This window comes from Phasianus colchicus, chromosome 9 (genome assembly GCF_987193195.1).
Source record: "Phasianus colchicus chromosome 9, bPhaCol1.hap1.1, whole genome shotgun sequence".
Classification (NCBI taxonomy): domain Eukaryota; kingdom Metazoa; phylum Chordata; class Aves; order Galliformes; family Phasianidae; genus Phasianus; species Phasianus colchicus.
Genome location: NC_143444.1, coordinates 25351625 through 25363743, shown reverse-complemented (window position 1 = coordinate 25363743; position 12119 = coordinate 25351625). Strand labels below are relative to the sequence as shown.

Here is a 12119-nt window from a genome sequence, read left to right as displayed (position 1 = left end):
TAGTGGGCAGGAATATGTGGAATTGAGATTTGATGTGCTCACTAGAAGGGTAAGGAACTAAGACCAGAGAAAAACAGTTGAAGAGTGGTTGTTGGCAGACTTAAGAAATGACTCTCTTGAAATATGTTGTAATGAGTAGCTGGATAAATGTTTAATCACCTGTCTAGGTGATGAGTTCTGTGTTGAATGTCATGGTTTCCGAATGAGCAATCTGGAAATGTAATCTTTAGGTCAAGGTGGTGCCTGTGCAGGACAGGTTAGGTTGTGGTTGGACTTCATGATCTTGAAAGTCTTTTCCAACCTGAGCAATTCTATGATTCCGTGACAGTGTTTGCTCACAAATAATAACCGGCATAAAATGTTTTTGATAATCAAGAAAGATCTTAAAAAAAAAATAAAAAAATTCAGTACTACCAAGAGAGTATCTAAAATTCCCCTGAACACCTTTATCAGTAACTTTTTAGTAAGAATCCTAAGAGACTTTTGAAAATTGTCTATTGATACTGTGTAAGGCTGGTTGGTCAAATCAAAGCTAAGCTGGGTTTCCACTTACACATATTGTACAGGTGTGGGGTTTTTTGCCAGATAATCACAGAATCACAGAATTATTACCATATGGAAAGTTGTATGACTGATCTGTGCTTCTGTGCATTTGTTAGTTTCTTTTGGAAACAATTTGAGAACTATAGATGAAGAAGTATCATATGATACCTCAGCACAGATTATACCATCTAAGCCACCGCTTTTAATTGTGCTGTTTAAGACACAAGTGATACTAGTCTATGGTATATCTTGCTGTGCTTCTCAATTACTTTACATTAATAACTACATCCCTATGAAGAACTCTTTCTAGTTGTTCTACAATAAACATGTCTTAGGTCACTGACTTCTTTGTGAAGGACGTTCATGCTTTATAAATACCCACTGCAACTAGATTATCTCCTCCCTTCAACATTAAGTCACTGTTTGAAGTCTACAACACAATCAGTTTTATGGTGATGTAGAGGTGTACATTTGATCTCAGCAAATTCTGTTTCTGATGGGGATATTATCTTATGGAAATAAAAAAAAAACAACATTATTCAATCTTAATTTTTAATTTGTGCATGTTTGGAGAGGAAGAAAGTCATATGTGGTGTTTCATCCTGTCAATGCTAATCTTTCTCCTTAGTGCTATATCTCCAAATTGCAGATGCGTGCTTTATTGCCCTGTTGGTCCTCTACAGCACAGCAAAATGTTTTGGCACGAGCAGACAATTTATTGTTTTAGAGTCAAATTCAATTAAATGTTCTTTTTTCTATGAAGCATGGTCAGATATCGATATTGCATTAGCTAACATCTTAACATTGGAGAGGCTTAATAAGATGCAGTATTACTCTCTCTAGGCTGTTTAATTAAACTAAACATTCAGTGTGTATTGTACATTGGTTTTCTGCCAAGGGAACGTAAATCTGTATCATATTAGTATCACATACCAAATGATGTTCTCCCCCCATTAGAGACTGTCTAGAAGAGCTGACACTGCTGTCACATGAACTGCTTTTGTAATACATTCGACTGATATGTAGCTCAGTATTCTCCAGCAGCCCGAGCAACTTTTGTGTGCAGACCAGATGCGTCTGGAGAGCTGCACATTGCGTTTTACTGGCAAGGGTTGCTACAAGCTGGAAGCAGGCATTCACAGCACTTTATTTTGGTATTTTTTTTCTGTTGGATGACACAAAGTAGAGTAAAACAAATTTCCATGTGTAAAGTAGGATTAGAAAATTGTGGTATTTGTCTTTATAAACAGAAATAAACTGCATGGGAAATCATGAAGTTCTTACTTACACAGTTCTGAGCTGCCAGAATGGATAGATTTGTATATGTAACACACAGCCATGCAGTAATGCCTTAACAATCTTGCTCTGGAACTGGAAGGTACATATTTTTATCAGTGGCAGTGACCCTGTGGTAATGCAAAGAAGAATGCCTTAGCTTTATTTTGCATGTTATCTGTGCTGCATAACTGTTTCAGCCTGCTCAGGACAGATAGAGAAATGTCTGTCAAGGTTCTGTAAGAAGGTGTGAATGGCTGGATGCATTAATAGTGTCTTTATCATGGCTACCTGGCATTGGCACCATGGATATATTTGTGGAATGGCAGTATTAGATTTACAGAAGGCATAACCTACAGAACACAGTTATGATTTATCTCACGTTGTGGTTTTTTGGTTTTTTTTTGTCTGCTTTTTTCCCCCTTAATAGAAGATTAACCTGGAGTTCTACATTGACATCCATGCCCACTCTACCATGATGAATGGCTTCATGTATGGGAACATCTTTGAAAACGAGGAAAGATTTCAGCGACAGGCTGTTTTCCCCAAGCTACTCTGTCAGAATGCTGAAGATTTCTCTTATGTAAGTTATCTTAATTCGTTTTTGTGTGCCCAGTTTATTTTTGATGATAAATTTTTAATTGAATTGAATTGTACTAATTTTAATATGAATATAGGACTATTTAAAATTTTAGTCGTGATTTGCCATAATCCTTCCTCTTACCTTCTCCCAAAGTGGTACGATGTGATCTCATGTATTGTTAGAAGCAGGTTCTTCATTTTCCATGTTATAACCTTTGCTTCTGATTTATTGATACATTTAATTTTTATCAGAAGATCTTTTTTATCAAATGGATCAGGTTTAATGTTTCAGTGTTTATATTACATTACATTCACAACCTTTTGACTTGTATGCTTTAAGTAATGCTATAATATCAAGTGGAGATTAGAAAAATAAACTTGATGAAAAAGGTTAGATAATTTTCTGTTGCAAGTTGTGACAAGGGTTATATATGCTCTTAAAATTGTTTGATCCTACTATGGGAAAATGTTTCTCAAGAAAATCTGCAATCGCTCAATATGTGTCTTGTAACTTAGAAGAAAGTTTGTGTGCAGTTATCTCTGAGTGTTGGAAATAGTTGGCAAGCTCCTATAAATGAGGTGGTAGAGGATATATATATATATATCTTAGGAGTGAGCTTCAAATAGAGGGAAAAGATCTTTATCCAGCACTTGTTGGAGTTGCTCTGGAGAAGCTGGTGGATTTAGGGCAACTTTCAGTGGTCAGGAGGAAGGGCAGTGAGTGACATTTGGCACATAGGGTAGGAACAAACTCATTTTAAAGTCACTTTGGATTCCTGCACCAAGCAAAGAGGAGTGGAAGAACCTACTTTTTAGGTCCTGGTTTTACACCTGTTATGTTTCTACCCACTTTTGCTACCCACTATATATTTTCTCAGTCTGTTATCCCCTTCTTGCTAATACTTCATCCTCCTGGTACAGAGAGAGAAGCATGAGTCTTCTCCAGCTGGGCATAGTGCCTGCCTCCTCTGCAGAGTCATCTCAAGCAGCCTGTGGCAGTGGTGGTAGAGAAACATTCCATGTGTTTAGCTCTAGAGAAACAAAATCTAATATCAGACGCAAAAGTAGTTGTGTCTGCACAGCAAAATTTGCTACAATTGGGAAAAAGACCATTTTCATCGTGGTGGGATTTCTCTCAGTTACTGTGGGAGACTGTGTTCCTCTTAGTGGAAGTCTCAGTTGACAATGGAAAAATCTTTGAGAAAATGATGTAGGAAATGGAAGCCAATAGGCAAATATACAGAGCAGTCTCTACCCTTTGACTCTCAATCTCCTTTTTGTAGAAACCAGCTATCAGACATGCATCTTGACATCTAGAGCACCACAGGTTTAACTTTGGTGTTACACTCAGAGTGCTGAGCTTCCAACCCACGTTCTACTGATCTCTGGAGACCAGAAGCCTTTCCCCTGCCATCCAGCCAAGTCATTCTTATCAGGACAGCTGAGGGTATAGAGGTGTTGGAAAGGAGATAGCCATGAACCGTCCCATGTCTGGGAAGCAAGAGGAGTGAATATTACTGCTCTGAGTGACAAAGTTTCTGTTCCCTTGTTTTCAGCTGCAGCCATGTGGGTTATGTGACTAGTTAGAAATATCAGGGGTGAATATTGCTGCTGGAAAGAGAGGAAAAGAATCCAGAGCTTCCTATGTTTTCAAAAAGGAGGGAAAGAAAAGTGTTGAAGATTAAAAATAGTGTATGTAAATATGCCCTATTGACTGCTCAAAGGGAAGGGGGGAAGTGCATCGTTAACATTACCAGGCGGGTGTTTGAAAGTGTGGGAATGGACCACTGTTGTTACTAATTAATTTTCCAAAGCTTCAGGAGGTCTCATTTACATTGTGTGCTGCTGCGGCCATTTGTTGGGATTATAATACTTCAACAGCAGCACTTCAAGTGAAAACTGGCGGCTGCATGAAGTGTTGTCCATAATTGACTAGCTCCATGTCTTCACACAGCACAGAGACAATGTTCCATTATGTTATCCATTGACAGTATCATTGAAAAGATTACTCTCCTTAAAGCATCTGTCAACCTTGATTGATTTACAAGGGACAAAGAATTGAAAAGGTTTGAAGTGCGGGTACAATTTTTGCCACCGTTTAGCATACATAATGGTTCTCCTTTGATGTCAAAAGCTCATCTTCTATTAATAATGCAGAGGGCTTTTGAATGCAGGCTACTTGTATGGAGTTCCACACTAATAACCTACTTGCTGTGAAATGGGATTCACTTTGGAGAAGCAGTCATTTGTCTGGGTTTTACATGTTCAGAATGAATCCCAACTCAAAGGGATTTCTTTCAGTGCTCTGCATGATTGCAGCTGAGCCCGGCACGGGTTAGGGGAAGCAGGCAAATCCTAGCCTGTTCCTCCAGCTGAGAATCTGGCAGAAATCACGCAGCCAGATGCAAAGGAGCATGAACAACAAGCCTAGATGATGCGATCAAATGCCTTGTGCTGTTTTGTCTGGCAACCTTCTATTAATATACTTTAGGGTGCATTTCATGCCTGGACTGCTTTCTTCACCTGTCATTTCCAATAGGCCTTCTTATTTAAATGACAGCATGCAAGGGAGTTTGGTGATTAGAATAGGGGATATGTGCCTACGTGTGTTGTAGGACCAAAGGCAAGTCAACCAGCATCTCTGTACTCTATCTGCTGAGCAGAACACTTAACCTCACAGTACGCTGGAGGGCTGACTGTGGTTTGAAGGTAAAAGTTGTGAAAGGAGACAGAAGTCCTTTATTTGTATGTGGCTTCAGATACTGGGGCCTGCCTTTGGTTTGGCTGTCAGCATGTGAAGGGAAAAGTGGATGAAAGAAGAGCTAGGAAGGTTTGCTCTCAGATACATGAGAGAGATACATGGGCAGCTGTCTCAGGGGAAGAGGACAATTCTGGAAGTAAAACATTTTATGATTTCAGGGTTTAGGAAGGCTATTTTTAAACACTGGGGAGTAAATATAATCTGTATGAAAAGTCGAACAGTGAGAGCTGACAAGCTCTTCTGAAAGGCTGACTCACTGGGTTTTCAGGAGCAGCTGTTGACACCACGTCGGAGCGCATTACACATCAGCCATGGCTAAGAGTTGTTGCACTATTTGGAGGAGTGTTCTTCATTTGACCTTTCTTGTTCTGGAGAGTGGATTAGTCATAACAACAAGATACAAGCACTTGAACATTTCAAGAACCTGCTAGTCTTAGGGGTGGCTAATTCTGACCTTTGTGATAGTATGAGAGGAGACCATCTGTTCGCTCTGGTTCATTTAAAAGAAACAACCACAGTCTTTTATGGATGGCATTATCATTTTGTAAAGATTGCTTTGCTTTGCAGTGAGATGAAAAAGACTAGAAGTACTTGGCTTAATCTTGTGATTGTTTTCTGTTGTGGGTGTTTGTTTGTTTGTTTTTTCCTTTTGACTCAAAACTGGTGCTACTTGGGACACCTTTGAGTTCTTGTTTTCTTTTCTTGCTTTCAATCTTCCAGCAGAGCAGCTTCCTTTGAAATACTCTTTGTCATACTCTTTTGTGTGCCGTGGCTCTAGCAAAGACCCTAGTAGTGACTTGGGATCCCACTACACTGGACAGTAGGTAAACCTAGTGAGAAAGACCACGTACTGCAAAAGCTTCCAGTCATGTCAGGAAAGAAAAGAATAGCAGGTCGAAAGGCACTTGCCTGGGGAAATCAGAGAATAAGACCCACGTTTCCCAAGTGCCAGTATCTTCGGCAGCAGTTCGCATAGCCTACTGCATGGTTTAAGCCATGTTGTGCACTCAGTAGTAAAATCCCTGAGCAAGGACCCACCTAATTTCCTTTTGGAACCTTTCAGTGTCATAACCTAGTGACCTAAAACATATTTTTGAGAGTATCATTGACTCAGCAAGATGAAATATCTCAAACATGGAATGGTCTGGTCCATTACTTTTTTTTGTTGTTGTTAAAACTGACTTCTTCATTGTTGTTGTGATTTACTTGGGTTCTTTTAGCTTGGATGTCTAAATTTGAAAGTCAACCAAACAAGAGATTTGAATCTATCTATATTTTCTGTTGCTTTCCTTTAGGTCTCCTGTAGGTCTACTTGTTTCCACGGTATCCCCCTTACACATCCCAGCCTTTTTAGTTGAAACGTGTTCCTTCCAGCAAACCTCTCTCTATCTATCATCGGCAGACCCAACTAGTTGTTGTCACTTACTCTGGCTAGACATCTCCTTCTTAGTCCTGTGTATTTGGGGTTGTCTCTGAAGGAAGTGCTGGCACAAGTGCCAGAGGGAGTAATAACAGCTGGTGAACAGCGAAGGAGCAAACTCAATAATCTGTTCTGAAATAAAGAAGAGCCAGTTTGTATTGCATGTGACTGAGCAGGGAATGGGAGAGCAGTGAGCAGGTTTCTCAGACCTGGAATTCATCCGAAAGTAAAATCTAAACTGTCTCCACCCACTATTTCCTAAATAGTTCTCTATTGTGCCAGCCAAAAAGACCTTTGTCCAAGAAAGCATAAATAAGTTGCATTATTGCATTCAGGTAGTTTTGTTAACATCGTGAAAGCTTAACAGATCTCCTCAGAATCTTGTTAAAACTGGAGGACAAGAAATGATCCTACCTCCTTTTTTTATTATCTTGTAGCAAGGCATTTCCAGGAAGATGAATATAGCTTTATTTACTTCATTGCCCCTCTGGGATGCATTTCTGCTCGCTGCTTTGCTTCTTGGACAGTTTCTCCATACATTTATTATTTATTCTTGGAGGCTGGGTGAGGAGAGAGAGGAAGCATTTGTCTGGTGGCACAAGGAACAGGCTGTAAAGCCTGTTCTTTTCTGATCATGATAGATCTTTGTCTCACAAGACATTCACAGCTAAATGAAACTGCTCCATTACTGCTGAACCAGTCCACTCCTCTTTTTTTAATACAGAGAGATGAATTGACTTGTATTACAAAGAAGAGGAAAAGGAAGGGAGTAAAAGTGTTTGAGTAAACAGATCTTCTTTCACCACCTTTTTGCTCTGTTGTTTGTGCACATAAGTTTGCAGTCCCTTTTCCATCCCCACACAGGTAGAAATTTTGACTAGGTGCAGAAGAAATAACTTTTTCTATAATTTTATAGCATATTTACATCATTTCAGAGAGACACTCATAATTTTTATCAAATGCCAAGGTGGTGGGAACAGTTGGCAGCCTCCTAGAATGGCACCAATAAAAGGAGCTCCTTCACATTCAGATGCAAGTCATCTCTCTTGCAGAGTGCTGCAAATTTAGGGCAAGAGGTAATGGCCTTAAGTTGTGCCAAGGGAAAATTCAGATTGGATATTAGGAACAATTTCTTTTCAGAAAGAGCGGTGATGCGCTGGCACAGGCTGCCCAGAAAGGTGGAGGGGTTACCGTCTCTGGAGGTGTTCAAGAACTGTGGGGATGTGGCACTGAGAGACACGATCAGTGGGGATGGGTTGGGGTTGGACTGGGTGATCTTAAAGGCCTTTTCCAGCCCTAATGATTCTACAGTTCTGTGAAATTTCACTGCACTGGGACAAACTGTGCAACGAAGGAGGAGTGGAAAGTGGGTCAAGAATTGAGAAATTGGCCCCTTCCCAGCATCTCTTTCTGTGTATTATCACTTTAGTACATGATATATTAACAGACGTAGAATAAAACCTGGTTCAGAAAGGAACCGTTTCTGGAGTAGTCAGACAGTCCAGGAGGACTGGATGTAGTGCATACAACATCTCCTCAGGAAGGGTTGTAATCTCCTGCTCTGGATAGACAAAAGAGCAGGAGCAAAAAATCTCTGCCACAGAACAAACCACTTTTTCTGCAGAGTATTCAAAGCAACTGCTTGTGTGATGGTTGTATTTCCCTTTCTGCTTCTCATTGTCCTAAGTTTCTATCATTTGTATAAATGATTATGAAAGCACTCCCAGGAGACTGCACACATGCTCATAAAACTATTGTAAAGAGAAACATTGCACGCTATTGCTAAAGGCTATTTTACTGTATATTTTGTGGAAACGTCTCATTTTCTACTGACAAATAGGGAAAGTGAGAACTCCAGAGACACAAGTTATTTTCTAAATGGTGTGATTATTCTGTAGAGTTTAGACTAGAAAATGCTAGCTTTGGCATCTTTGGGGAAGGATGTTCTCTGGGAAGCAGAGGTTGCATTTCTTTTTTTATTTTTTATGTTTTAAGGAAGAAAGAGAGGAGGAGAGAGGAAAGCAGATTTTTTTATTATTATTATTACCAAGAAGCATGTGCAGATCCCTTACAAGTATCCGCTCCGCTCTGTAGGGGTGCACTTTGGTGCTGTACTGCTTGAGGAGGTGGGAGCTTCTATGTACAACCCATTTCAGTGCATGTGGATGGGTGCTGGGGAATGTTAAAACAGGCCAAATGCCCATGCTGGTGCTGCCAGTGTAACTGGTCCAAGGTGCAGAGAAAAGCAGCAGAGCACTGCACAGAGGGGAGCACAGATTACCAGAAGAAGTCAAGTGCAACTCTCACAGGTGAACAGCTAAAACCATGAAGCATGAAACCCAGTTGGTTTTCTATCTTAAAAGAAAAGCTAATTTGGTAGATTTAGTTTTGAGGCATGAACTGAGAGCCTGTAAAGCTCCCTCCTTTTAGTTCCTATGTTAATGGCCATGCAAATGTGTGTTTTTGTCAGCAGGTTTCAAGCAGGCATGACTGAAAGACACTTGGGAGGGTTGAAGGAAAGATGTTGGTATCCATTCACAAACATCAGAGGAATAATGGAGATCCTGAGGGAGCAGATGTGTGGTTACAAAATACTTTTAAACTGTTATTTCTCTGAGGAGAAATGCTTTAAAGCCTGACAGTGTGGTGCTAGGCAGGTTGAGTTCATGGTACTCCTACAGTGTGATGCTGATGCTGCTTCCAAGCAGTAAGAAGGAATTAAAATGAGCCAGGCAGTAGAGCTGGTCAAAACGTTTTAAGATTTGAGAATATTTGCTCTTAAGATTTCAGTTTCAGGCTTTTCTCTTTCACGTTCTTAGGAATTCTGGGCAAACCATGTCAGATCTCCTCTGTACACCTTCCCTCAGACTTCTACAAATTGAATTCTCTTTTTTTCCAGTTCAGAAAATATTTTCTTATTAAACCCAAGGCTTTCTGATCACCTCAGTGCTCCCTACTGGGCACAGAAGTTATGAAACAAAAAGCTGTTATCTGTGGAACTGTCAGAAAGATGTGAGAAAACTCTTTCCACAAGAATATCAACCCGGTCTGTCTGTCCACAAAGGATCTGGAATACCTTCAAGTAGGGGGGATCCCTTTTTTGAAACGGTCCTGAACTTTTCAAAATCTCCTCTTCCCAGATTTCATCAGTCATGCATGATTTTGAGATGAAATGCATTTCTCTCCTGTGCATCACAAACATGGCAAAGCTGCAAGGTGAGATGAGTCAAGGAGCAATTTTAAGCTGTGTTCCCCCTTTTTTTTTTTTTTTTTTTTTGTAATCCGTCTACATTTCAGATGCTATCTGCAGCTTCTTTGTAAAATGAATTGGAAGATGGCTGCCTGATAGCAGCCTTCTAAATGCCATGATTTCCATGTCTCCAGACCCAGCTGGCATAAAGTCGGTTGCCTATCACCAAAAAAAACACTTTCCTGTCTATTAAGAGAGTTAATGGAGCTGGTGAGAGATGGGTGTGAGGAGAGAGTTAAGTTGGCTTTAGAAGTGAGAAGTTGCCTCGTTGCTTCTGGAGAAGTAAGGAGATCAGTTTTGCTGGTAAGATAGCTTAGTGAGCTAATAGCTGTGAGAGTGACAGGCTCAAAGCAGTGAGTGCTGGCCGTGCCATGGCAGTAATTAGATCTATCTCTATGGGAAAAGTGAGCTGCCAGTTGCACCCCTCTTATAGCACCCTGTGGACGGGCTAACAGAAGAGTCAGAATTGGTAACTGCACTGTTTACAGTCTTCTGTAGAAAAGATTTCAAAGTCAGTGCATTTCTGTGCTCCCTTTCTAACTTTCACAGACTTCAATAAAGCATTCTAGAAAATGGGAGTGAGTGAGTTATAGCTGGTAGCGTAAAACTCTTCATTGAGATAGATTTGACATCATCTGGGCTCCAGTCCATTTCCCAACGGCACGTCTATTCTTCCTTGATGGCAACTATGTCATTCCTTTTCTCTAGAGCACTAACTACTAACTTTTTTATCACCCTTTTTTTTTTTTTTTTTTTTTTTTTGCTACACTGGGGCAGTGAGTTGAGGGCTTATAGAGGTCAGATCTGCTTTAGAAATAAAGTGTGCTCTTCAGCTAAGAGAGAAGCATCAATAGAGATTTGTGGTGAGACTGTAACCTAGTCCTGCTTACACTTGGCCACTGCTTGTGCAATGAAGCAATTTGTATACGTAATCCCAGTTTATCCCAGTAGGTAAAGTGCTTACTGCTCAACTGTACAAAAGGTGTGGAGGGTTTTTTTGTTTTGTTTTAAGGAAGAGATAGCTTCAGTTGTGAAATAAAGCTCATTTCCCAAATGGAAATGGCATAAGGTGACCCAGCATATTTTTAATTATGTGTTGTAATATGAAACCATTCTTTAATTATGAATCCTCTAAGTTTTTATGTCTGTGCTCTTCTCCAGGGAAGATTTCTAGCAAGATACTCTGACTTCTGTGAGCACACAACTGAACATGCTCTTTCCTTTTCTATAAGTTACTAGACCTACGTCAGCTATCTATATTGGCATATGGGAGGATCTCCTTATTCTGAGTTTGCAGATACTCTCTTTGAAAAGACAAGTTATCTTTGGGAAAACATTTGCGAGCACACTAGAACTTAAGGTTTTGAAACCCTGTGCACTTTGCTCCTTCTTTCCATGGACACATAAAGCAATCAATAGTTCTTCAGTAGATGTGAACAGCTGGTAAAATGTATCTGTTGGATTACAGGAACCCCCTAGACCTTGTTAAATCAGAAACTCATCTTTCTCAATCTGTTAGAGCCTGTGAGCGGATTTCTGTCTGTTTGATGATTTCTTTCCTAATTCATTTTCTAAGTCATCTTGTACTTCGTATTTTCCTTTCTTGCTGGGTTAGAGAAACACCTCAAGATTGATCATAAGTGACGCACAGCCTATAGCCTGGTTACCATGCTAGGAGCCTGGTAAGGTCTGACTGTGGTAATGCCTCGATCCTTTTTCTCTCTAATGTGTTGAGCAATTTGAGAAGAAAACAAAGATTCATTCCCCAATAGCTCTATATAAGAGAGCAACAGTTTTTGTACCATGTCCCTTTCTCCTGCCATCCATGAAAGGTAGAACTGACGCTGCCATCCATCTCCAGCTTGACACTGAGCCTGAATGTTATTTCAGCCCTCTCTGGCATCTCTTTTTCCACAGATCAGTGGACCCACATTTACTGGATATGCTTCCTATATTCCCTCTTGTGTAACCCTAGGCTTTCTGATGCTATAGCAGAACAAATTCCCTGTGAAGCCACATAGTCACTGAGCAGAACAACTCAGTGTACACCAGGAACTCAAAGGATAGACTTGGGTACATTCAGTCTCAGCTACAGACTTTTGTTGTTTTCCTTCTTTGTCTTTTGGAGCCCCTCTTGTACTTTGATATGAACATGCAGAAATAGTGAACTGTTTGCCTTTACAATGTGCATATGGACTGCTCAGGGCATTGATTCTATAGTTCTAGCAGGACAACAGAGGAGCACTGAGAAAATGAAGATATCCATCAGCTGTATTGCAGCTGCCTAA

General features: G+C 40.3%; 1 protein-coding gene across 3 annotated transcripts in view; it reads left to right on the top strand.

Annotated features, from left to right (window-relative positions):
* The window catches only part of LOC116234502 (BEN domain-containing protein 5), an 854963-nt gene that overhangs the window by 754558 nt on the left and 88286 nt on the right, over positions 1–12119 (top strand). For all 3 annotated transcript variants that reach the window (XM_090146639.1, XM_090146640.1, XM_090146638.1), the window contains exon 10: positions 2249–2401. In XM_090146639.1, coding sequence (XP_090002765.1) covers positions 2249–2401 — 153 coding nt within the window. The remainder of the gene's footprint in view (positions 1–2248; positions 2402–12119) is intronic.